At 50.3% G+C, this 23,267-nt stretch overlaps 1 protein-coding gene across 1 annotated transcript in view; it reads left to right on the top strand.

Moving 5' to 3' along the window:
- Positions 1-779: 779 nt before the first annotated feature.
- The window catches only part of LOC122545378 (phospholipase D1-like), a 70,343-nt gene continuing 47,855 nt past the window's right edge, over positions 780-23,267 (top strand). The window contains exons 1-4 of the mRNA XM_087982728.1: positions 780-796; positions 1,030-1,118; positions 9,807-9,920; positions 14,458-14,592. Coding sequence (XP_087838854.1) covers positions 1,055-1,118; positions 9,807-9,920; positions 14,458-14,592 — 313 coding nt within the window. The 5' untranslated portion in view covers positions 780-796; positions 1,030-1,054. The remainder of the gene's footprint in view (positions 797-1,029; positions 1,119-9,806; positions 9,921-14,457; positions 14,593-23,267) is intronic.

Raw genomic sequence — 23,267 nt, 5'->3', positions numbered from 1 at the left:
GATATGGGCCAAGTGGTGGCAAATGGGACTAGATTAGGTTAGGATATCTGGTCAGCATGGATGAGTTGGACTGAAGGGTCTGTTTCTGTGCTGTACATCGCTATGACTGTCTGCACATTAATGATTTGGATACAAATGTATGTGGATTGTTCAGTAAGTTTGGAGATGACACACAAGTTGGTGGTGTGAGACGTACAGATTTAGGCTACAGATGGACACTACAATGGCAGCTGGAATTTAATCCTGCAAATAGAGTAGATTCAAATTGGAGGACTAATGAGGTAAGGGAGCACACATTCCACAGTAAAACCCCAGAAAGTACAGAGGGGCCTTGCTGGACATGACCGTAGATTTTTGAAAACAGTGGGACAGGTCGATTAAGCTGATTATGAAGGTATCTGGGATACTTGCCTTTATTAGTCAAGGCATTGAATACAAGAGTAGGGAGCTGTACCTAACGTTAATGAGAGTACAGATGGAGCACTGTGTGCAGTTCCGGTCGCCGTATAACAGGAAGGATGTGACTGTATTGGAGACGGTGCAGAGAGGGTCACCGGGATGTTGCCTGGGATGGAACATTCCAGCGATGGAAGAGGAACTGGGTGGGCTCAGTTAACTTCCTCCCAGCAGAGGGGGCTGAGAGGGCAACTGATAGAGGCGTATAAAATTATAACAGGCACAGATAGAATTAGACTTTTCACAGAGGGGCCAGTTACCCGGGAATGCTGATTTAAGGTGAAGGGCAAGAGGTTTTGAGAGAATTTAAGGAGAATTTATTTTATCAGGATGGTAGTGGGTAAGTGGAAATCCCTGAGGCATCCAAAGCATTCAGATGAGCAATTGAAACAGCATAGCGGACAAGGTTACAGGCCAAATGTTGGGAAATGGGATTGGGGGAGATAGGCACATGGCCTGTTTCCACACTGTAGGGGTTCGATGATCTCCCCGTGTTGGTGTACCACATCCCACAAACATGGTGTGAGTCTGTTTTATTGTGTTTGACCCCCTGCTGTCTTGTTTTGTTTCCAGAATCAGTTCTTCATCACCTGTGCTGATGATCGTAGTGTCTACAACCAGATTGGAGATGTTATCGTGGAGCGAATCCTCAAAGCCCACAGGTCAGGGACCATCTGAAAATGCCCAGTCCCACTCCCATGTGTGATACCCAACATCCAGCACGCTTTCCCTCAGGAATAATGTCACAGGGAAAGCTGCGCCAGTCCCAGAGGGCTCTGGGATTGCTCTCCTGTTTGAGAGAGACGACTGGAGGGGGTTTGACCGTGAGAGTCACCATGCCTCGGGCGAGGGGAGAGGTGGAGAAGGAGAGTCCTTTGTGGTAACCTGAGCTGGTGTGGGAATTGAACCCACGCTGTTGGCTCACTCTGTATCTCAGGTCAGTGATTCAGAATGAGAGCTCACTGAGCGGGGAAGCTGCAACTTTCCACGGGTCGGGTTTCACATTGTCACTACTTTCTCGCCTCACCCCAAACCCCAATTACCTCCTCCAGCCCCTACACCCCCTCCCTATCTCTGTAACCTCCTCCAGCCCCTACACCCCCTCCCTATCTCTGTAACCCCCTCCAGCCCCTACACCCCCTCCCTATCTCTGTAACCCCCTCCAGCCCCTACACCCCCTCCCTATCTCTGTAACCTCCTCCAGCCCCTACACCCCCTCCCTATCTCTGTAACCCCCTCCAGCCCCTACACCCCCTCCCTATGTCTGTAACCTCCTCCAGCCCCTACACCCCCTCCCTATCTCTGTAACACCCGACAGCCCCTACACACCCTCCCTATCTCTGTAACTCCCTGCAGCCCCTACACCCCCTCCCTATCTCTGTCACCTGCTCCAACCCCTATACTCCGTCCCTATCCCTGTAACCTCCTCCAGCCCCCGACACCCGTCCCTGTTTCTGTACCCCCTCCAGACCCTACACCCCTCCCTATCGCTGTATCCTCCTCCAATCCCAACATCCCTCCCTACATCTGTCATCTCCGCCAGTCCCTACACCCCCTCCTTACCTCTGTAACCTCCTCCAGCACCTACACTCCGTCCCTATCTCTGTAACCTCCTCCAGCCCACTACACCCCTCCCTGTTTCCGTAACCCCCTCCAGCCCCTACACCCCCTCCCTATCACTGTAACCTCCTCCAGCTACTACACTCCCTCCCTATCTCTGTAACCACCTCCAGCCCCCTACAGCCCCCCAACTCTGTAACCTCCTCCGGCCGCTACACCCCCTCCCTATCTCTGTAACCTCCTCCAGCTCTCTTCATTCCCTCCCTATCTCTGTAACCTCCTCCAAACGCTACCCCCTCCCTGTCTCTGTAACATCCTCCTGCCCCCTACACCCCTCCCTGTCTCTGTAACCCTCTGCAGCCCCCTACACCAGTCCCTATCTCTGTAACCTCCTCCAGTGACTCCACTCCCTCCCTATCTCTGTAACCTCCTCCAGCCCCCTACACCCCTGCCTGTTTCTGTAACCCCCTCCTGCCCCTACACCCCTCCCTATCTCTGTAACCTCCGCCATCCTCGACATCCCTCCCTATCGCTGTAACCCCCTCCAGCCTCTGTACCCCTCCCTGTCTCTGTAACCTCCTCAAGCCCCTACACCCCTCCCTATCTCTCTAACTCCTCCAGCCCCTACACCTGCCCTATCTCTGTAACCTCCTCCATCCTTACAACCCTCCTTATCTCTGTAACCTCCTCCATCCCCTACACCCTCTCCCTATCTCAGTGACCTTCTCCAGCCCCCACACCCGCTCCCTATCTCTGTAACCGTCTCCTGCCACTACACCCCTCCCTATGTCTGTAACCTCCTCCACTCCCTACACCCCCTCCTTATCTCTGTAACCTCCTCCAGCACCTACACCATCTCCCTATCTCTGTAACTCTCTTCAGCCCCACACCCCCTCCCTATCTCTGCAACCTGCTCCAGCTCCTCCACCCCCTCCCTATCTCTGTAACCTCCTCCAGCCCCTTCACCTCTCCCTATCTCTATACTGCCCTCCGGCCACAACACTCCACCCCATCTCTGGAACCTCCTCCAGCCCCTACACCCCCTCCCGATCTCTGTAACTCCCTTCAGCCCCACACCCCCTCCCTATCTCTGTAACCCCCTTCATCCCCCTACACCCCATCCCTATCTCTGTAACCCCCTCCAGCCCCTACACTCCCTCCTATCTCTGTAACCGCCGCCAGCCCCCAGACCCCTCCCTGTCTCTGTAACCCCTTCCAGCCCCTACACCCCTTCCCTATCTCTGTAACCTGCTCCAGCCCCTACACTCCGTCCCTATCTCTGCAACCTCCTCTAGCCCCCTACACCCATCCCTATCTCTGTAACCTCCTTCAGCCCCCTACACCCCTCCCTATCTCTGTAACCTCCTCCAGTTCCCTTCATTCCCTCCCCATCTCTGTAACCTCCTCCAGACCCTACCCCCTCCCTGTCTCTGTAACATCCTCCAGCCCCCTACACCCCTCCCTGTCTCTGTAACCCCCGCAGCCCCTACACCCCCTCCCTATCTCTGTAACCTCCTCCAGCCCCTACACCCTCTCCCTATCTCTGTAACCCCTTCCAGCCCCTACACCCTCTCCCTATCTCTGTAACCTCCTCCAGCCCCAAAACCCCCTCCCTGTCTCTGTAACACCCTCCAGCCCCTACACTTCTCCCTATCTCTCTCACCTCCTCCAGCCCCTACATCCCCTCCCTATCTCTCTAACCTCCTCCAGCCCCTATAACCCTTCCCTATCTCTGTAACCTCCTCCAGCCCTGACACCCCCTCCCTGTCTCTGTAACTTCCTCCGGACTCGACATCCCTCCCTATCGCTGTAACCCCCTCCAGCCTCTGTACCCCTCCCTGTCTCTGTAACCCCCTCCAGCCCCTACACCGCTCCCTATCTCTATAACACCTTCAGCCCCTACACCCCCTCCCTATCTCTCTAACCCCGTCAGTCCCTACACCCCCTCTCTATCTCTCCAACTCCTCCAGGCCCTACACCCGCCCTATCTCTGTAACCTCCTCCATCCCCTACACCCCCTCCCTATCTCAGTAACCCCCTTCAGCCCCTACACCCCCACCCTATCACAGTGACCTTCTCCAGCCCCCACACCCCCTCCCTATGTCTGTAACCTGCTCCAGCCCCGACACCACATCCCTATCTCTGTAACCACCTTCAGCCACTACACTCCCTCCCTATCTCTGTAACCTGCTCCAGCTCCTACACCCCCTCCCTATCTCTATAACCTACTCCAGCTCCCTACACCTCTCCCTGTCTCTGTAACCCCCTCCAGCCCCTACACCCCCTCCCTATCTCTGTAACCTGCTCCAGCCCCTACACTCCCTCCCTATCTCTGTAAACTCCTCCTGCTCCTCCACCTCTCCCTATCTCCGTAACGCCCTCCACCCCCAACACTCCACCCCATCTCTGTAACCTCCTCCAGCCAACTACACCCCCTCCCTGTCCCTGTAACTACCTCCAGCCCCTACCCCCGTCCCTATCTCTCTCACCTCCTCCAGACCCTACACCCCCTCCCTATCACTGTAACCTCCTCCAGCCACTACACTCCCTCCCTATCTCTGCAACCACCTCCAGCCCCCTACAGCCCCCCAACTCTGTAACCTCCTCCAGCTTCTACACCCCCTCCCTATCTCTGTAACGCCCTCCACCCCCAACACTCCACCCCATCTCTGTAACCCCCTCCAGCCCCTCACCCCTCCCTATCTCTGGGACCTCCTCCAGCCCTTACACCCCCCCATCTCTGTAACCTCCTCCAGCCAACTACACCCCCTCCCTATCTCTGTAATCCCCTCCAGTCCCAACATCCCTCCCTACACCTGTCATCTCCTCCAGCCGCTACACCCCCTCCCTATCTCTGTAACCTGCTCCAGCCCCTACACTCCCTTCCTATCTCTGTAACCGCCTCAAGCCCCCTACACCCCTCCCTGTTTCTGTAACACCCTCCAGCCCCTACACCCCTCCCTATCTCTGTAACCTCCTCCAGACCCTACCCTCTAGCTGTCTCTGTAACATCCTCCAGCCTCCTACACCCCTCCCTGTCTCTGTAACCCCCTGCAGCCCCTACACCCCCTCCCTATCTCTGTAACCTTCTCCAGCCCCTACATCCCTCCAGATCACTGTAACCTTCTCCAGCCCCCTGCATCCATCCCTATCTCTGTAACCCCCTTCAGCCCCTATACCCCCTCCCTATCTCTGTAACCCCCTTCAGCCCCTACACCCCCTCTCTATCTCTGTAACCCCCTCCAGCCCCTACACTCCCTCCCTATCTCTGTAAACTCCTCCAGCCCCCTACTCCCCGACCTGTTTCTGTAACCCCCTTCAGCCCCTACATCCCCTCCCTCTCTTTGTAACCTCCTTCAGCCCCTACACCCCCTCCCTATCTCTGTAACCTCCTCCAGCCCTGACACTCCCACCCTAACTCCTAACCTCCCCCAGCCCCTACACCCCCCTCTCTATCTCTGTAACCTCCTCCAGCCCTGACACCCCCTCCCTATCTCAGTGACCTTCTCCAGCCCCCACACCCCCTCCCTATCTCTGCAACCTCCTCCCGCACCTACACCCCTCCCTATGTCAGTAACCTCCTCCACCCCCTACACCCCCTCCCTATCTCTGTAACCTCCTCCAGCTGCTACACCCCTCCCTATCTCTGTAATGCCCTTCAGCCCCTACACCCCTCCCTATCTCTGTAATCCCTTCAGCTCCTAACCCGCTCCCTATCTCTGTAACCTCCTCCAGACCCTACACCCCTCCCTATCTCTGTAACCTCCTCCAGCCCCTACACCCTCCCTGTCTCTGTAACTTCCTCTAGCCTACACCCCCTCCCTATCTCTGTAACCCCCTCCAGCCCCTACACCCCACCCTATCTATGTAATCTCCTCGAGCCCCTACACCCCCCCATCTCTGTAACCCCCTCCAGCCCCTACTCTCCCTCCCTATCTCTGTAACCTCCTCCAGTCCCCGACACCCCTACCTGTTTCTGTAACACCCTCCAGCCCCTAAACCCCTCCCTATCTCTGTCACCTCCTCCGGCCCCTACACCCTCTCCCTATCTCTCTAACCTCCTCCAGCCCCTACAACCCCTCCCTATCTCTGTAACCTCCTCCAGCCCCTACACTCTTCCCTATCTCTGTAACCTCCTCCAGCCCCTACACCCCTTCCCTATCTCTGTAACCTCCTCCATCCCCTACACCCCCTCCATATCTCTGTAACCTCCTCCAGCCCCTACACCCCCTCCCAATCTCTGTTACGTCCTCCAGCCCCTACACCCCCTCCCTATCTCTGTAACCTCCTCCAGCCCCTACATCCCTCCCTATCTCTGTAACCTCCTCCAGCCCCTACATCCCCTCCCTATCTCTGTACTCTCCTCCATCCCCTACACCCCTCCCTATCTCTGTAACCTCCTCCAGCCCCTACACCCCCTCCCTATCTCTGTAACCTACTCCAGCCCCTACACCCCTCCCCATCTCTGTAACCCCCTCCAGCCCCTACACCCCCTCCCTATCTTTGTAACCTCCTCCAGCCCCTACACCCTTCCCTGTCTCTGTAACCTCCTCCAGCCCCTACACCCCTCCCTATCTCTGTAACCCACTCCAGCCCCTACACCCCCTCCCTATCTTTGTAACCTACTCCAGCCCCTACACCCCTCCCCATCTCTGTAACCCCCTCCAGCCCCTACACCCCCTCCCTATCTTTGTAACCTCCTCCAGCCCCTACACCCTTCCCTGTCTCTGTAACCTCCTCCAGCCCCTGCACCCCCTCCCTATCTCTGTAACCCACTCCAGCCCCTAGACCCCTCCCCATCTCTGTAACCCCCTCCAGCCCCTACACCCCTCCCCATCTCTGTAACCCCCTCCAGCCTCTACACCCCGCCCTATCTCTGTAACCTCCTCCAGCCCCCTAGACCCCCCTCACTCTCTCTGTAACCCCTCCATCCCCTACTCCTCCTCCCTATCTCTGGATCCTCCTCCATCCCCCAGAAACCTCTGAGATCTCTGTCCTCCTCCAATTCCCCCCCACCTCAAACTCCCCCCACCTCAAACTCCTCCCCCACCTCAAACTCCTCCCCCACCTCAAACTCCCCCCACCTCAAACTCCCCCACCTCAAACTCCCCCCACCTCAAACTCCCCCATCTCAAACTCCCTCCACCTCAAACTCCCCCCACCTCAAACTCCCCCACCTCAAACTCCCCCCATCTCAAACTCCCCCCACCTCAAACTCCCCCCATCTCAAACTCCCCCCACCTCAAACTCCCCCCACCTCAAACTCCCCCCCACCTCAAACTCTCCCCACCTCAAACTCCCCCATCTCAAACTCCCCCATCTCAAACTTCCCCCCACCTCAAACTCCCCCCATCTCAAACTCCCCCCCAACCTCAAACTCCCCCCACCACAAACTCCCCCCACCTCAAACTCCCTCCCCAACCTCAAACTCCTCTCATCTCAAACTCCCCCCACCTCAAACTCCCTCCCCCACCTCAAACTCACCTCATCTCAAACTCCCCCCACCTCAAACTCCCCTCATCTCAAACTTCCCCCACCTCAAACTCCCCTCATCTCAAGCTCCCCCCATCTCAAACTCCCCCCATATCAAACTTTCCCCCACCTCAAACTCCCCCATCTCAAACTCCCCCCCACCTCAAACTTCCCCCATCTCAAACTTCCCCCACTTCAAACTCCCCCCATCTCAAACTCCCCCCACCTCAAACTCCCCCATCTCAAACTCCCCCCACCTCAAACTTCCCCCATCTCAAACTCACCCATCTCAAACTTACCCCACCTCAAACTCACCCATCTCAAACTCCCCCCACCTCAAACTCCCCTCATCTCAAACTCCGCCATCTCAAACTCCCCCCATATCAAACTTCCCCCCACCTCAAACTCCCCCCATCTCAAACTCCCCCCCACCTCAAACTCCCCCCCACCTCAAACTCCCCCCATCTCAAACTCCCCCATCTCAAACTTCCCCCATCTCAAACTCCCCCCATCTCAAACTCTCCCCCACCTCAAACTCACCCATCTCAAACACCCCTCCACCTCAAACTCCCCCATCTCAAACTCCCCCATCTCAAACTTCCCCCCACCTCAAACTCCCCCCATCTCAAACTCCCCCCCAACCTCAAACTCCCCCCACCACAAACTCCCCCCACCTCAAACTCCCTCCCCAACCTCAAACTCCTCTCATCTCAAACTCCCCCCACCTCAAACTCCCTCCCCCACCTCAAACTCACCTCATCTCAAACTCCCCCCACCTCAAACTCCCCCCACCTCAAACTCCCCTCATCTCAAACTTCCCCCACCTCAAACTCCCCTCATCTCAAGCTCCCCCCATCTCAAACTCCCCCCATATCAAACTTTCCCCCACCTCAAACTCCCCCATCTCAAACTCCCCCCCACCTCAAACTTCCCCCATCTCAAACTTCCCCCACTTCAAACTCCCCCCATCTCAAACTCCCCCCACCTCAAACTCCCCCCATCTCAAACTCCCCCCCACCTCAAACTTCCCCCATCTCAAACTCACCCATCTCAAACTTACCCCACCTCAAACTCACCCATCTCAAACTCCCCCCACCTCAAACTCCCCTCATCTCAAACTCCGCCATCTCAAACTCCCCCCATATCAAACTTCCCCCCACCTCAAACTCCCCCCATCTCAAACTCCCCCCCACCTCAAACTCCCCCCCACCTCAAACTCCCCCCATCTCAAACTCCCCCATCTCAAACTTCCCCCATCTCAAACTCCCCCCATCTCAAACTCTCCCCCACCTCAAACTCCCCCCATCTCAAACTTCCCCCCACCTCAAACTCACCCATCTCAAACTTACCCCACCTCAAACTCACCCATCTCAAACACCCCTCCACCTCAAACTCCCCCAATCTCAAACTCCCCCCACCTCAAACTCCCCCATCTCAAACTTCCCCCCACCTCAAACTCCCCCCATCTCAAACTCCCCCCATGTCAAACTCCCCCCCATGTCAAACTCCCCCCACCTCAAACTCCCCCATCTCAAACTTCCCCCCACCTCAAACTCCCCCATCTCAAACTCCCCCATCTCAAACTCCCCTCCCACCTCAAACTCCCCTCCCACCTCAACTCCCCACATCTCAAACTCCCCCCAAACTCAAACTCCCGCCCCACCTCAAATTTCCCCCACCTCAATCTCCCCCTACCTCAGACTCCGCCCCAACCTCAGACTCCCCCCCACCTCAGACGCCGCCCCCACCTCAGACTCCCCCCACCTCAGACTCCGCCCCCACCTCAGACTCCCCCCCACCTCAGACTCCACCCCCCCCACCTCAGACACCCCCACCACTGCAGAGATTCATCACAGCTCCTTCGACAGCACCTTCCAAACCCAGGGCCATGACCATCCAGAAGGACACGGGCAGCAGATACATGGGGACACTGCCTTATCCCTGAGAAGCCACTCCCCATCCTGACTTGGGAATATTGCTGCTCCTGAAGTGTCACTGGGTCTCCCTCCCTCCCTGTGGGAACGCTGTGGGTCTACCCACAGCACATGGACTGCAGCAGCTCGAGAAGCAGCTCACCACCACCTTCTCAGGGGGCAACTAGGGACGGGCAGTAAATCCTTGAGCAGCTCTGTCCACATCAGTGAAAAGCAGTGAAAGAGCATTTCCAGTGGATACAGCTACCCCAGTGTGAATGGGACTGGTCAAACAGGGAGGGCCCACGGCCCTGCGCTCATCTCGTGATTTTGGAGTCTGATTGAATTGAGTTTACCCCCTCCCTCAGAATGACTCTCATTCCTCTCCTACTCCAATGTCTGCAGTGCAAAGAGGACATACCGTGTATACATTGTCATTCCGCTGTTACCCGGCTTCCAGGGAGATGTGTCGACCGGAGGTGGGAATTCCATTCAGACTATCCTGCACTTCACGTTCAGGTAACCCACACCGACCAGGATCAGAGCGGTAACATCCCAGAGTCGGAATAGTTTTAATCCGGAATCAGGGTGGCTTTGATCCAAATTGGGAGGGTATCCATCCGGAATTGGAACAGTATCAATCCGGAATCAGGCAGGATCCGATCTAGAATCGGAGGAGGAGCGATAATCCTCCTCACTTCTGTGTTGCCGAACCGTAGGCAGTTAGTGTATCCATTAGACAGGGAGCACTGATGGATCAAGGCAGGGTCCCGAGAGGTTTATTAGTTGAGTGCAGGAAGGAGATTCTGATGGAGCTGCCTATATAGTTAGTTAGACCAGAGCTGTGTGCCGTTCTGGAATCCACATCGTGGGAGGGATGTAAAGGCACTGGAGAAGGTTCAGAGAAGGTGGATCAGGATGTTGCCTTTGCTGGAGAGTCTCAGTTATGAAGGGAGATTGGACAGACTGGGGCTGTATCCCTTTGGGTGGTGGAGATTGAGAAGGGACGTGATGGTGATGGAACAAACTGAGGGGCAGAGATAGGAAGAAACGTATCCCCCTGATTGGGGAAGGGGGGGATCAGTGACCAGGGGCCTAAACGTGTGGTGAAGGGCAGGAGGTTTAGTGGAGAACATAAGGTCGAGGAGTTGGAGTAGGCCGTCCGCCCCCTGCGAGCCTGTTCCATCATTTAATCATGTCCCATCTTTGTGTGCCCTCAGCTCCACTGACCCAGGCTCTCGCTGTATCCCGAAATCCCTCTGTTTTTCAAAACAGCGACCTTTAGCTTTAAAAGCGTTTACTGAAGTCGTGTCAACCACTTCCCTGGGCGCGGAGTTCCACAGGTTCACAACCCTCTGGGTGAAGAAATTCCTCCTCAATTCAGTCCGAAACCTGCTCCCTCTAACCTTGAGGCTCTGCCCTTTTGTCCTCGTCTCACCCGCCAGTGGAAACATCCTCTCTACTATTATCTTACATACTCCCATCATAATTTTATGTGTTTCTCCAGGATCCCCCTCATTCGACTGAATTCCAGTCAATATAATCCCAGTCTATCGGTCTCTCCTCATAAGCCAACCCCCTCAACTCTGGAACCAACCCCTTGAACCTCCTCTGCACCCCCTCCAGTGCCAGTCCATCCTTTCTCAGGTAAGGAGACCCCAACTGCACACCGTACTCCAGGTGTGGCCTCACCAGCACCTGGTACAGCTGCAACATAACCTCCCTGCTTTTAGACTCAACCCCCACAGCAAGGCAGGACAAAGTTCCGTTTGCCTTCTGAGTTACTCTTTGTATCTGCAGACCAACCTTCTGTAGTTTATGAGATCTGAGGAAAGATTCTTCACCCAGAGGATGGTGGGAATGTGGAACTCAATGTCTGTGCGGGAGGTAGAGGCTGAAACCCTCATAGCCTTTCCGAAATATTCTGAGGTGGACTTGCACTCAAGGCGCATAAAGCTACGGACCAAGTTATTGGAATAACAAGGTGGGTTGGTGATGGATGTGCTGGGTTGATGGGCCCTAGAATTCAGTCCACACCGACCCTCCGAACAGCATCCTACCCAGACCCACACCCTCCCCCATCCCTGCGTAAGCCTGCATTTCCCGTGCCTAAACTGCACACCACGAGCAATTTAGCACGGCCAATCCACCAAATGTGCACAGGTTTGGAGTGTGGAGGAAACCGGAGCACCCGGAGGAAACCCACACAGACACGGGGAGAATGTCCCCACATACAGTCGCCCGAGAGTGGGACTGAACTCAGGACCCTGGTGCTGTGAGGCAGCAGTGCTAACCACTGAGCCACGAGGTCTCTTCCTGCGTTGTCGATCTCACTGACTGTATTAATGACACTTAGGATAATACCATTTCCAGAGAGTGCTGTCCTCCCTGTGCTGTAGCTGCTTTATTTGAGCGGCACGGTGGCACAGTGGTTGGCACTGCTGCCTCACAGCGCCAGAGACCCGGGTTCAATTCCCGCCTCAGGCGACTGACTGTGTGAAGTTTGCACATTCTCCCCGTGTCTGTGTGGGTTTCCTCTGGGTGCTCCAGTCTCCTTCCACAGTCCAAAAATGTGCAGGTCAGGTGAACCGGCCATGTTAAATTGCCCGTAGTGTTAGGGGAAGGGGTAAATGTAGGGGAATGGGTCTGGGTGGGTTGCTCTTCGGAGGGTCGGTGTGGACTTGTTGGGCTGAAGGGCCTGTTTCCACGCTGTAGGTAATCTAATCTAATGTAATCTATTGCACATCCTGAAATCTATCCAAATAGAAGACAGAAACAGAAAGAGGCCATTCAGCCCCTCAAACCTGTTCTGCCATTCTCTATCTTTGCTCTGTGCAAATCTTTTTTATCAACGTAGCGAGGAGTTTGGATCCATAACTGTCCGTTAGAGAGTGTCTGTGAGCCGTGGATACAGATGATGCAAATATAAACAACAAGCAGGAGGAGGCCATTCAGCCCCTCGAGCTAGCTCCGGTACTAAATAAGGTCATCACTGCTCCGACTGTAACCTGGAATCCACCTTCCCTGCCATCCCGGATAACCTTTCACCCCCTCAGTGTGACAAGACTCTCTCCAGCTCCACCTTAAACATGATCAAGGACGGCTTCCATTGCCTTTTCCAGAAGAGAGTCAACAGACCCCCAGCCCTCAGAAAACAATTCTCATCTTCGTCTGAAGTGGACGCTCCCTGGTTCCAGATTGTTCTATATGAAGCAGTGTCCGCCCCACACCTGCCTTGTCAGGACCCAACACGTTCTCAACAATTCCCCTCAGGTTCTTCCAAATTCCAGAGGATACAAGCCAAGGCCGGTCCAACCCCTCCTCGAGAATCCCTACAGTGTGGGAGCAGGCCATTCAGCCCATCAAGTCCACACCTAACCCTGTCCCTGCTTTTTCCCCACGGCTAACCCACCTTGCTTGCACCTCCCTGCTCTACTTAGCGTGGCCAGGCATATTGACGACTGAGATTGTGTGATAATCAGGAACCTCTGGTTTGAAGGATATCGAGAGAGTGGGTTGAGAAACCTCTCAGCCATGATTCACTGATGCAGCTGATTCAATGGGCTGAATGGCCTAATTTCTGCTCCTGTATCTTCTCGTCCTCATCAGACAAACCACCTATTCCAGGGATTTGTCGAGTAAACCTTCCCTGAACTGTTTCCAATGCATTTCCAGCTTTCTTTAAATAAGGGACCGACACTGTGCACAATACTCAATGTGCGATCTCCCCAGAGCCCTGCGATCAATAATGATCTTCGAAAAGGAGTTGGATAAATACTTGGAGAGAATGGAATTGGCCGGGACAGAGGGAAATGTGGGGTGGGCTGCTGTTCAAGTCAATCTGGAGCCGAGTGGAATGACTGGCCTCTGTCTGCGCTATATCATTCTGTGAATTAATTTATTTGAATTATATCAACTGAAGTGACTTGGTCCCATGAAAATCTGTTATTGTTAATTTTGAAATTTTCCATTTTCTCAGTGGTTATGTTCTGTGATTGTGTAAATCCTCATGAATTTCCCCAAAATCTACGCCCCCATGGATTAGAAAATGGTCAGAACCTTAAACGAGTGCCTTTAGAATCTCTTCAGGCTGAGAAAAGCCTGCATCTCTCCCCTCCCACTGACAACTGCGATCTCTGTTTATTCCCTTTTCCTTCCTGAGCTTCACAAACTTTCCCCTCTTACGTGTGTCTGGTGGGTCACATACTGACATAGATGGGTGATTCCCCAGCTAACAGGAAACTGAGATCAGGCAGGATTGAATCACTTTCCGGTTGGCCAGATGGAACAAGTGGTTTGCCTCAGGGATCAGTGCTGGGGCCCCCAACTGTTTACAAAGTTATGTCAATGACTTGGGGGAAGGGATGAAAGGGGCTGCTTGCTAAATGCACTGGCGATTGGTGGAGACGGTCATCAGGAGGTTACAAAAGGACATGGGTCAGTTCAGGATGTGGGTAAAGGTCTGGCCAATAGAGTATTAGTTGTGAAATTGTTCACTTTGGCTGGAAGAATTTAAAAAAATGAAGCATATTATCTAAATGTTGAGAGGTTGCAGATCTCTGAGATGGAGGGAGATCTGAGTGTCCAAGAAATAAGCTGAGAATGACCATTGATTGATGATTTCAAAGCCAAGATGGAAAAGATTTCTGCTGGGTAAGGATATTAAGGGGCCAATGGAGCAGTAGGAGATTGGTGGCCCGTTAAGTTGCAGATTCTGTGATTGAATTGAATGATAGAACAGGCGTGAAGGGCTGAATGGCTCCTCCTGCACCTCTGGACAAACCAAGTACCTATTACCCAGCAACCCCTCCATTCCTTCCTGTTGAAGTGCCAGGGAGCTGAATGGAACAAAATGACCCGAAGGTGTTGTGTCCCATTAGCCTGGAATCAGTTTATCCTCAACCGACATCACCAGAAATAATGAATGACAGCATTTCCTGTTCTTGAGATCTTCTGTGCACAGGAGGTGGGAAAGCAGCGTCAAAAGGCCCTGGGCTGTGCCTTCGGAATCTCCCAAGTTAGTGGAACCTGATCTGATCTCCTCCTTCCTTTCCAGTGGGGGATGAGTGGGTGAACTACATCTCGTTCAGTGGACTGAGGACTCACGGAGAACTCAACAACAGCCCAGTGTCGGAGCTCATTTATATCCACAGTAAGATGCTGATTGCTGACGATCGGCAAGTCATCATCGGTAAGAGGCTGGAAGGGGTGGCCTGTGTTTCTCCCTCGAACAGCAGAAACCACTGCAACAATCCGCAAAGGGAAGCCTTGGCTCCCTATGGGTTTACTCGGCCTGTATATCCAAACAGGGTTGGACACACCAGTTTAGGAGGGAACAGACTTACTGAGCCTTCATATTCTGTGCTCTTCAGGAGCAGAACATGAGGCCAAATTCCAACAGGCCACAACGATTCACGCAACAAGGGGCTGATTGGTTTAAACGTTGACTCTGATTCGAACATAGAGCAGTACAGGCAGTAGTGGGCACTGCAGATGCTGGAGATCAGTGTGGTGCTGGAAAAGCACAGCAGGTCTGAAGAAGGGCTCATGCCTGAAACGTCGATTCTCCTGCTCCTTGGATGCTGCCTGACCTGCTGCGCTTTTCCAGCAACACATTTTCAGCACTTCCTAAACATGACCACTTTGGTCTGAAGTCTCGTCTGTTTGTATATAAACAAAAGGCCTCTCAAAATCCTTTTCATCCCTGTACCAGACCATACTGATTGGAGCTCGGCCTGGTTTATTAACCCTCTGAAAAAATTCAAGGACAGAGTCTCCTTGAGCCAAGGAACAGCTTTTAGCAAAAAAAAGGCACTAGTTTTGTGACACCTCCCCTCTTAAAAAAAAATGAACAATCAATACCAAAAGATGCCTTCATTTTTAACCCTTCAAAAACCCAGTTTGTAGTCTAAACACACATAAACACTAAACTACATATAAACATGCAAACACACACAACCAGATGTGAATTCAGGCCATGGCACACCTGCCACCAAAATGCCCCTGGATCTCATTTGAGTCTCGATAACACACTGGCGATCACGTTATCCCGACCTGCTACATACACAATTGTCAAACAACAACAAGCTCCATCTAAACAGTCTGACATTTTTGTCCTTAAGTTTTTCCACAAATGTCAATGGGTTATGATCAGTGTATATGATTGTCTCAGATGCATTGCTGGTAATATCGACACTGAAATGTTGTAATGCTAGCTCCAAGATTAAAGTCTCTTTCTCCACTGTTGGATAAATCTGTTGATGGACGTTCAACTTCCTGGAAAAATATCTGATGGGTCTTTCTGTCCCTTTATCATCCTCCTGCAGGAGCACTGCACCGACACATCCACATCACTGGCATCGATAGCCACCTTGAAAGGCTTTGTGTAATCCAGTGTGGCTAATACTGGGGAACTGGTTAACACAGTTTTTAGGCTGTTAAGTGCCTCTTGACAGTCCATTGTCCACTGAAACTTCTGTCCTTTTTTTTTAACAATTCGGTGATTGGAGCAGCCACACTGCTAAAGTTCGGTACAAACTTTCGGTAAGATCCACTCGACCCCAGAACCGTAGTACTGCTTTTTTTTCATCAAAATTCTCCAATTACTTTCATTTTTGCATCTCCTGGGGCTATTTGTCCATGTCCAATCTCATGGCCCAGGAAGGTGACTTGGGTTTTGGCCAGGTTTCCCACCAAGCCTGCCTTCCGAAGTCAATCGAACAAGTCCGATAAATCCTGTAAATGTACCTTCCACGAGTGACTTGAAATCACCAGGTCATCAATATATACCACACAGTTGAGTAATCTGGCAATGACCTTATTGGTCAGTCTCTGAAATGTGGCTGGAGTACTTTTCATTCCAAATGACATGACTTTGAACTGATATAGTCCATTTGGCGTGACGAAAGCCAAAATTACCTGTGCTCTCTCTGACAGAGGTACTTGCCTCTGAGCAAGTCCAATTTAGTAAGTTGCTTGTCCCACTTTTTTGACACAGTCCTCCAATCATAGAATTGGATATGCATCAGTCTTTGTAACGGCACTGACTTTGCGAGAGCCCACACATAACCATTGGATACCATCTAGTTTTGGCACCATGACTATGAGTGAGCTCCAGTCACTGTAACACACTTTGATTATGTCATCTTGGAGCATGCGCTCTATCTCCTTCTGAACTTGTGCCAACTTTAGAGGGTTTTGCCTATAAGGATGTTGCTTAATTGGAACAGCGTCGCCTGTATCTACATCATGCACAATTAGGTTACTACTTCCCAGTTTGTTTCCACACATCTCCCCACGTGATGGTAATAACTCTTTCAGGTCATTTCAATTTTCTTGTGGTAATTCAATAATTTATCCCAATTTTTGACAACTTCCTCATTGTCCAATTTGTTTTGAGGAACGTCCAATTCAGAATCCTCTGAACTTGGTTCTTCACTCTGTGCTGTAATGATGAACACCGTATCCTCTTGCTTTCCTTCCTTGTCAAAATACCTTTTGAGCATATTCACATGACACACTCTGTGAGATTTCTTCCTGTCGGGAGTCCTTATCAAGTAGTTCATCTCACTCAATTTTCTCTCGATTTGATAAGGTTCACGAAACCTTGCTTTTCAAGCTCACCTATTACTAGAAGTAACACCCATACCTTTTCCCCAATTGAAAAATTGCAAATTTCTTATCCGCTGCTTGTTTCATTTAATGCTGTGATACTTTTAAATGCTGTCCAGCTCTATTTAATCGTTCTCTAAAATTTGACACATAGTCCAAATGGGTGGTCTCCGAATTCTGACTTATTAATTTCTCCTCAATCATTTTTAATGGTCCTTGAACTTCATGCCCAAAAATTAATTCAAATGGACTGAATTTGGTCAATTCATTTGGTGCATCTCTGATCGCCAGAAGTACAAATGGAACTTCCTTATCCCAATCATCTGGATAATCCCGATCATAAGCCCTCAATATGGTCTTCAGTGCTTGCTGTTATCTTTCTAGCACTCCCTGATTCCGGATGGTACGCAGTAGATTTGAATTGCTTTATTCCCAGATTATCCATAACCTCCTTGAATAGTTTGGATGTGAAGTTTGATCCTTGATCTGATTGGTAGCCCGCATCTAGTAAAAAATTAAGTAATTCTTCCACAACGCTTTTAGTTGTGATATGGCGTAATGGGATTGCTTTTGGAAATCTAGTCGACACATCCGTTATTGTTTATAAATACTTATTCCCATGTTTTGTTTGAGGTAGGGGACCTATGCAATCAATAAAGACTCTTGTGAAAGGTTCCTCAAATGCTGGAATAGGTACTAAAGGTGCAGGTTTTATTACTACCTGTGTTTTTCCAATTAGCTGACATGTATGAAACATCTGACAAAATTCAACTACACCTTTGTGTAGTCCAGGCCAGTAAAAATGTCTTTGTGCTTTAGCCTGTGTTTTCTTCACTCTGAAATGACCTCCAAGTGGTTGTTCATGCACCACTCGCAGCACCTACTGGAAAAACAATTTGATGAATCTCTGCCCATTTCTCATCTACTTGAGTGTGCAAATGTCGATTAGATTCCCTACAGTATGGAAACAGGCCTTCAGCCCAACAAGTCCACACCGACCCTCCAAAGAGTAACCCACCCAGACCCATTACCCTGCCTGATATTTACCCCTGAATAATGCACCTAACACTATGGGTAATTTAGCATGGCCAATCCACCCTAACCTGCACATCTTTGGATTGTGGGAGGAAACCGGAGCACCCGGAGGAAACCCATGCAGACACGGGGAGAATGTGCACACTCCACACAGACAGTCGCCCGAGGCGGGAATCGAACCTGGGTTCCTGGCGCTGTGAGGCAGCAGTGCTAACCACTGCTTGATAAGGCATCATTTGTGTAGTAATAACACACAGGAATGCATTCACTTTCTCTCTTTGTAAATGCCTTTTGATATAACTGTTTTAACTCCTCATCTTTCTGCTGTAATTCAATCAGCATAATAGAGCTAAAGATGCTTGCATGTTTACCTATTTGCTCCCTCTCTGTCCCACTTATCTGATCAAAGAAAGTTTTGGATAACACTTCATCAGCTTTGTTATCTGTGTGGTTTGATCTCTCCTGCTTCAACTTGTGCCTCTATGATCTTGTGATCACACACTCGGGGAAAATTCCTGGATAAACATCTGTCATGTCTTCAGCTGTCTGTGTCTCCACTAGCTTTTCAACTAGAGTAGGCAGCACACCTAGCGGTGAATCAGCGATATCATTTGCAAGGACAAATAGTATTCCTGGAGGTGAGAGTTTGTCCAATACTCCTACCACAGATTCTCCACTCTTCTCTAGACCCTCTAGCCTCACTTTACATAACTGAGCACTTTTTGTCTCACCATGGATTCTGTTACCAGTACCATTTCTGGCAATAGTCCCTCAGGAGTCCATATCTCCTCATCCTTCAGCATCACAAACTGAGAGGATCCTGTGTCCTTTAATATTGTAACCTCTTTACCTGCTGCTCCTGGCCTATGTGAATAAACGTTACCCTTGCATGTATATTTTTTAAGCAGATCCGGCACTTCCTCCTTAACCAATCTCTGATCATCTTGTGCACTCTGAGGCAGTTGTCTAACTTCCCTTTGTGCTTTTTGTTACTAGCCCAACAAAACTCCCAGCCTTGTCTGGTTTCCCTACATCTGGCTTTCTCCTAGCCCACCAACGCTGTGATTTTGTGTGGCCCACTTTATTACACTGAAAACACTGGAGCTTTTTAATTTCTTTGTCTCCCTCTAGGGTGTCTTTTTTACCCTGTAGCAAGTTATCCTTGTGATCTTCACTCAAATCTACCTTTCCCTTTTCACGTGAGGCTTTCTCTTTGCCCCAGTTTCTATCCCTCATGGACTGAAATTGATTCTGGAAGCCAAATTATGTTTTACGGACCAGGTCATGATCATCAGCCCCTTCAGCTGCTAACATCGCTGCTTTAACTCTCTGCTCTTCCACATGTGTTCGCACTACTTCAGGCAGTGAATTTCTGAATTCCGTCAAAATAATTACCTCTCTAAAGGCATCATAGGTTTGCTCGATTTTTAAAGCTATTATCCATCTATTGAAATTACTCTGTTTGATCCTTTCAATATAGGTTTGACCAGGGTCCCACTTTAGATTCCTAAAACGTTGTCTATAGGCATCTGGTACAAACTCATATGCACTTAGAATGGCTATTTTCACCTCCTCATACTCCCCCGATACCTCCTCTGATAGTGATGTGAATATCTCACTAGCTGAAAATGTGTTGCTGGAACAGCGCAGCAGGTCAGGCAGCATCCAGGGAACAGGAGAATCGACGTTTCGGGCATAAGCCCTTCTTCAGGAAGGCTTATGCCCGAAACGTCGATTCTCCTGTTCCCTGGATGCTGCCTGACCTGCTGGGCTTTTCCAGCAACACATTTTCAGCTCTGATCTCCAGCATCTGCAGACCTCACTTTCTCCTCGAATATCTCACTAGCCCTACTGACAAATTTTGTTTGGATCAACAAAACCCACATTGCCACTGGCAATTGCATTTGTTTAGCCACCTTTTCAAATGAGGTGAAAAAGGCTTCCACATCCTTCTCATCAAATTGAGGCAATGCCTGAACATACGTAACCAGTTTCTCACTCGGCTCCTGACCACCAGGGGCTTGCTCATCCTCACTCTCCTCCTCACTAAGCCTACCCTCAGCCTTTATCTCCAGCCTTTTCAGCTGACTTTCCTTTTTAAGTGTCAGTTTTTGAAGTTCAAAAGCTCTCTCTTTTTATTTCTCTGCTCTCATTTCCCCTCTTTTCTGCTGCTGCTCTCTTTTTCCCTCTCTTCTGCTTTTGATCATAACTCAAACTGTCCCATTTCTGCTGCCTTTTCCTTATCTGTCCCCTCTAACTCAAGCTGCTTCATTGGCAGTTGTATTCTTGCCATCTCGATAGATTCTGATGATTTCTCTGGCATTTTTAAATGCTGAGCTACTGCTGTAATTATCTCTCCTTTCCTCACATAGCACATAGAACATTACAGCGCAGTACAGGTCCTTCGGCCCTCGATGTTGCGCCAACCTGTCATACCAATCTGAAGCCCATCTAACCTACACTATTCCATGTACGTCCATATGCTTGTCCAATGACGACTTAAATGTCCAATCCAGTCAGGTCAGCTAATTCCTGCAATTTGGTCTTATTCACCTTTTGCAAAACTTCCAAGGCCACTGCGTCCACATCCAGTAAACTTCTGATGACTGAAAGAGCCATTACTGTCCCAAACTTTGTCTACCCAACCAAACCAACACCCGAAATCAAGACACTAGTACCTACCACTTGCTGTTTAAAATCCCACAAAGAGCCCTCAGTCTATTATGGACTAGGCCAGACCACTCAGAACATTTTTAAGATGGCAGCCCCAGACCATAACTTTGCAATTTGTTTTGGTCAGTGGACAGTGAAAATTACCCAGATTAAGTTAGCTAGGTTGACTACTAGATTTTAAAACAGACAAAACATTATTCACAAAATTACACAATGAAACACAAAGAACAGAATAAAAAACCCCGACAGAACTCAAGCAATCCAACTAGACTGAATTATGCTGTTTCCAAATAGACACAACAGTCCCAATAAGCAAACTCCCTTTAAAACCCAGTATAAATGGAACACATGCTTACAGGTTGAAGATGAAGGGCAGAAAAGAGAGAGTTTCCACACAGCTCACTGTTGAGCTCCTCACCAGTTCAAAACTGAACTAAAAACTGCTCAGCTCAGCTAGAGAGCTGACCACTCTCCTTTCATTATACAGGTCACTTCTAAGACATGACCACTTTGGCCTGAAGTCTCATTTGTTTACATATAAACAAAAGGCCCCTCAAAACCCTTTTCATCTCTGTACCAAACCAGACTGATCGGAGCCCGGCCCGGTTTATTGCCCCTCTAAAAAAAAAGCCAAGGACACAGAGTCAATTTGAGCTCAGGAACAGCTTTTAGAAAAAAAAGGGACTAGCTTTGTGACACACTCTCTGTAAAACAAAATCCTTAGCCCCTCACATCTGGTTTGAACTTGCCCCTCTCACCTTAAAAGCGTGTCCCCCAGTCTTAAACATTTCAACTCTGGGAAAAATGTTCTGATTGCCAACTCTATCAAGCACCTCATAATTTAACAGATTTTTATCAAATCTCCACCACAGCTTTTGCCACTGCCAATAACACACCCTGAGTTTTTCCAGCCTTTCCTTACAGCTCATACCCTCTCATCCAGGCAGCATCCTGGGAAACCTCTTCTGTTCCCTCTTCAAGGTCTCCACACTCTTCCTGGCGAGTAATGGCCAGAATTGAATGCAATCGTCCAAGTGTGGCCTAACCAAAGTCTTACAAAGCTACAACGTGACATCCTGACTCTTGTACTCATTGCCCTGACTAATAAAAGTGAGCATGCTGGGTATATGAATAGGAAGGGTTTGGAGGGATATGGCCAGGTTCTGGCAGGTGGGACTAGATTGGGTTGGGATATCTGGTCGGCATGGACGGGTTGGGCTGAAGGGTCTGTTTCCATGCTGTACATCTCTATGACTCTATGCCATATGCCTTCTTTACCATCCAATCTAATTGTGCGACCAACTTCAAGGAGGTATAGACTTGGACTGCAAGATCCCTCTGGACATCAATGTTGTTCAGGGTCCTGCCAAAACTGTGTACTTTTTCTTCATATTTGATCTCTGAAAGTGCATCACCTCACTCTTACGCAGATTAAACTTCATCTGTCATTACTCAGCACATATCTGCAGCTATATCCTTTGACAACCTTCCACACTATCCACAACTCCACCAATCTTTGTGTCATCTACAAATGTACTGAATCATCCCTCCACATTTTCAGCCAAGTAATTTATATACATCACAAACTGCAGAGGAACACCACTAGCCACAGACCTCCAGTCAGAGAAACACTCTTCCACCACTACCCTCTGCCTTCTATGGTCAAGCCAATTCTCAATCCACATGGCCAAGTCACTATGGAAACCACGCACCTTAATCTTCTGGATGAGCCTATCATGAGCGACCTTGTCGAAAGCCTTACTATAATCCATGTAGACAACATTCACTGCTCCACCCTCATTGATCACCTTTGTCACCTCCACGTAAAATCCAATCAAGTTAGTAAAACATGCCCTCCCTCACATAAAGCAATGCTGACTGTCCCTAATTAGGCCACGCTTTTCCAAATGCATGTAAATCCTATCCCTAAGAATTCTCTCCAATAACTTGAAAACCATCGATGTGAGACCCACCAATCTACAGTTTCCTGGATTATCCCTATTTCCCGTATTTGAACAGAGGAGCAACATTAGCTCCTCGCCAGTCCTCCAAGACCTCTCCAGTGGCTAGTGAGGGCACAAAGATCTTGGTCATGATCCCAGCAATCTCCTCTCTTGTGTCTCTCAATAACCTGGGGTAGATACCATCGGGCCCTGGGGACTTTTCCACCTTAATGGTTGTCAAGAGACCCAACACCATTTTCTTTCTTGATTTCAAAATGCCTGAGCACATGAGCATATAGAACATAGAATATTACAGCGCAGTACAGGCCCTTCGGCCCTCGATGTTGCGCGGACCTGTCATACCAATCTGAAGCCCATCTAACCTACACTATTCCATGTACATCCATACGCTCCACACTAATCTCACCATCCTCCATATCCTTCTCCTGGGTGATTACCGACATAAAGTATTCAGTTAGGATCTCACCCACATCTTCTCCCTCCAAACACAAGTTCCCTCCTTGACCCTGGAGTGGGCCTACCCTCTCTCTAGTTACTCTCTTGTTTTTAATGTATGTATAGAATATCTCGAGACTCTCTCTAA

The sequence above is a fragment of the Chiloscyllium plagiosum genome, unplaced genomic scaffold (assembly GCF_037043375.1).
Source record: "Chiloscyllium plagiosum isolate Xiang-an unplaced genomic scaffold, Cpla_swu_hap1 HiC_scaffold_44, whole genome shotgun sequence".
NCBI classification, from domain to species: Eukaryota; Metazoa; Chordata; class Chondrichthyes; order Orectolobiformes; family Hemiscylliidae; genus Chiloscyllium; species Chiloscyllium plagiosum.
The sequence above is the reverse complement of the archived record's forward strand: the minus strand, read 5'-3'. Positions and strand labels throughout refer to the sequence as shown.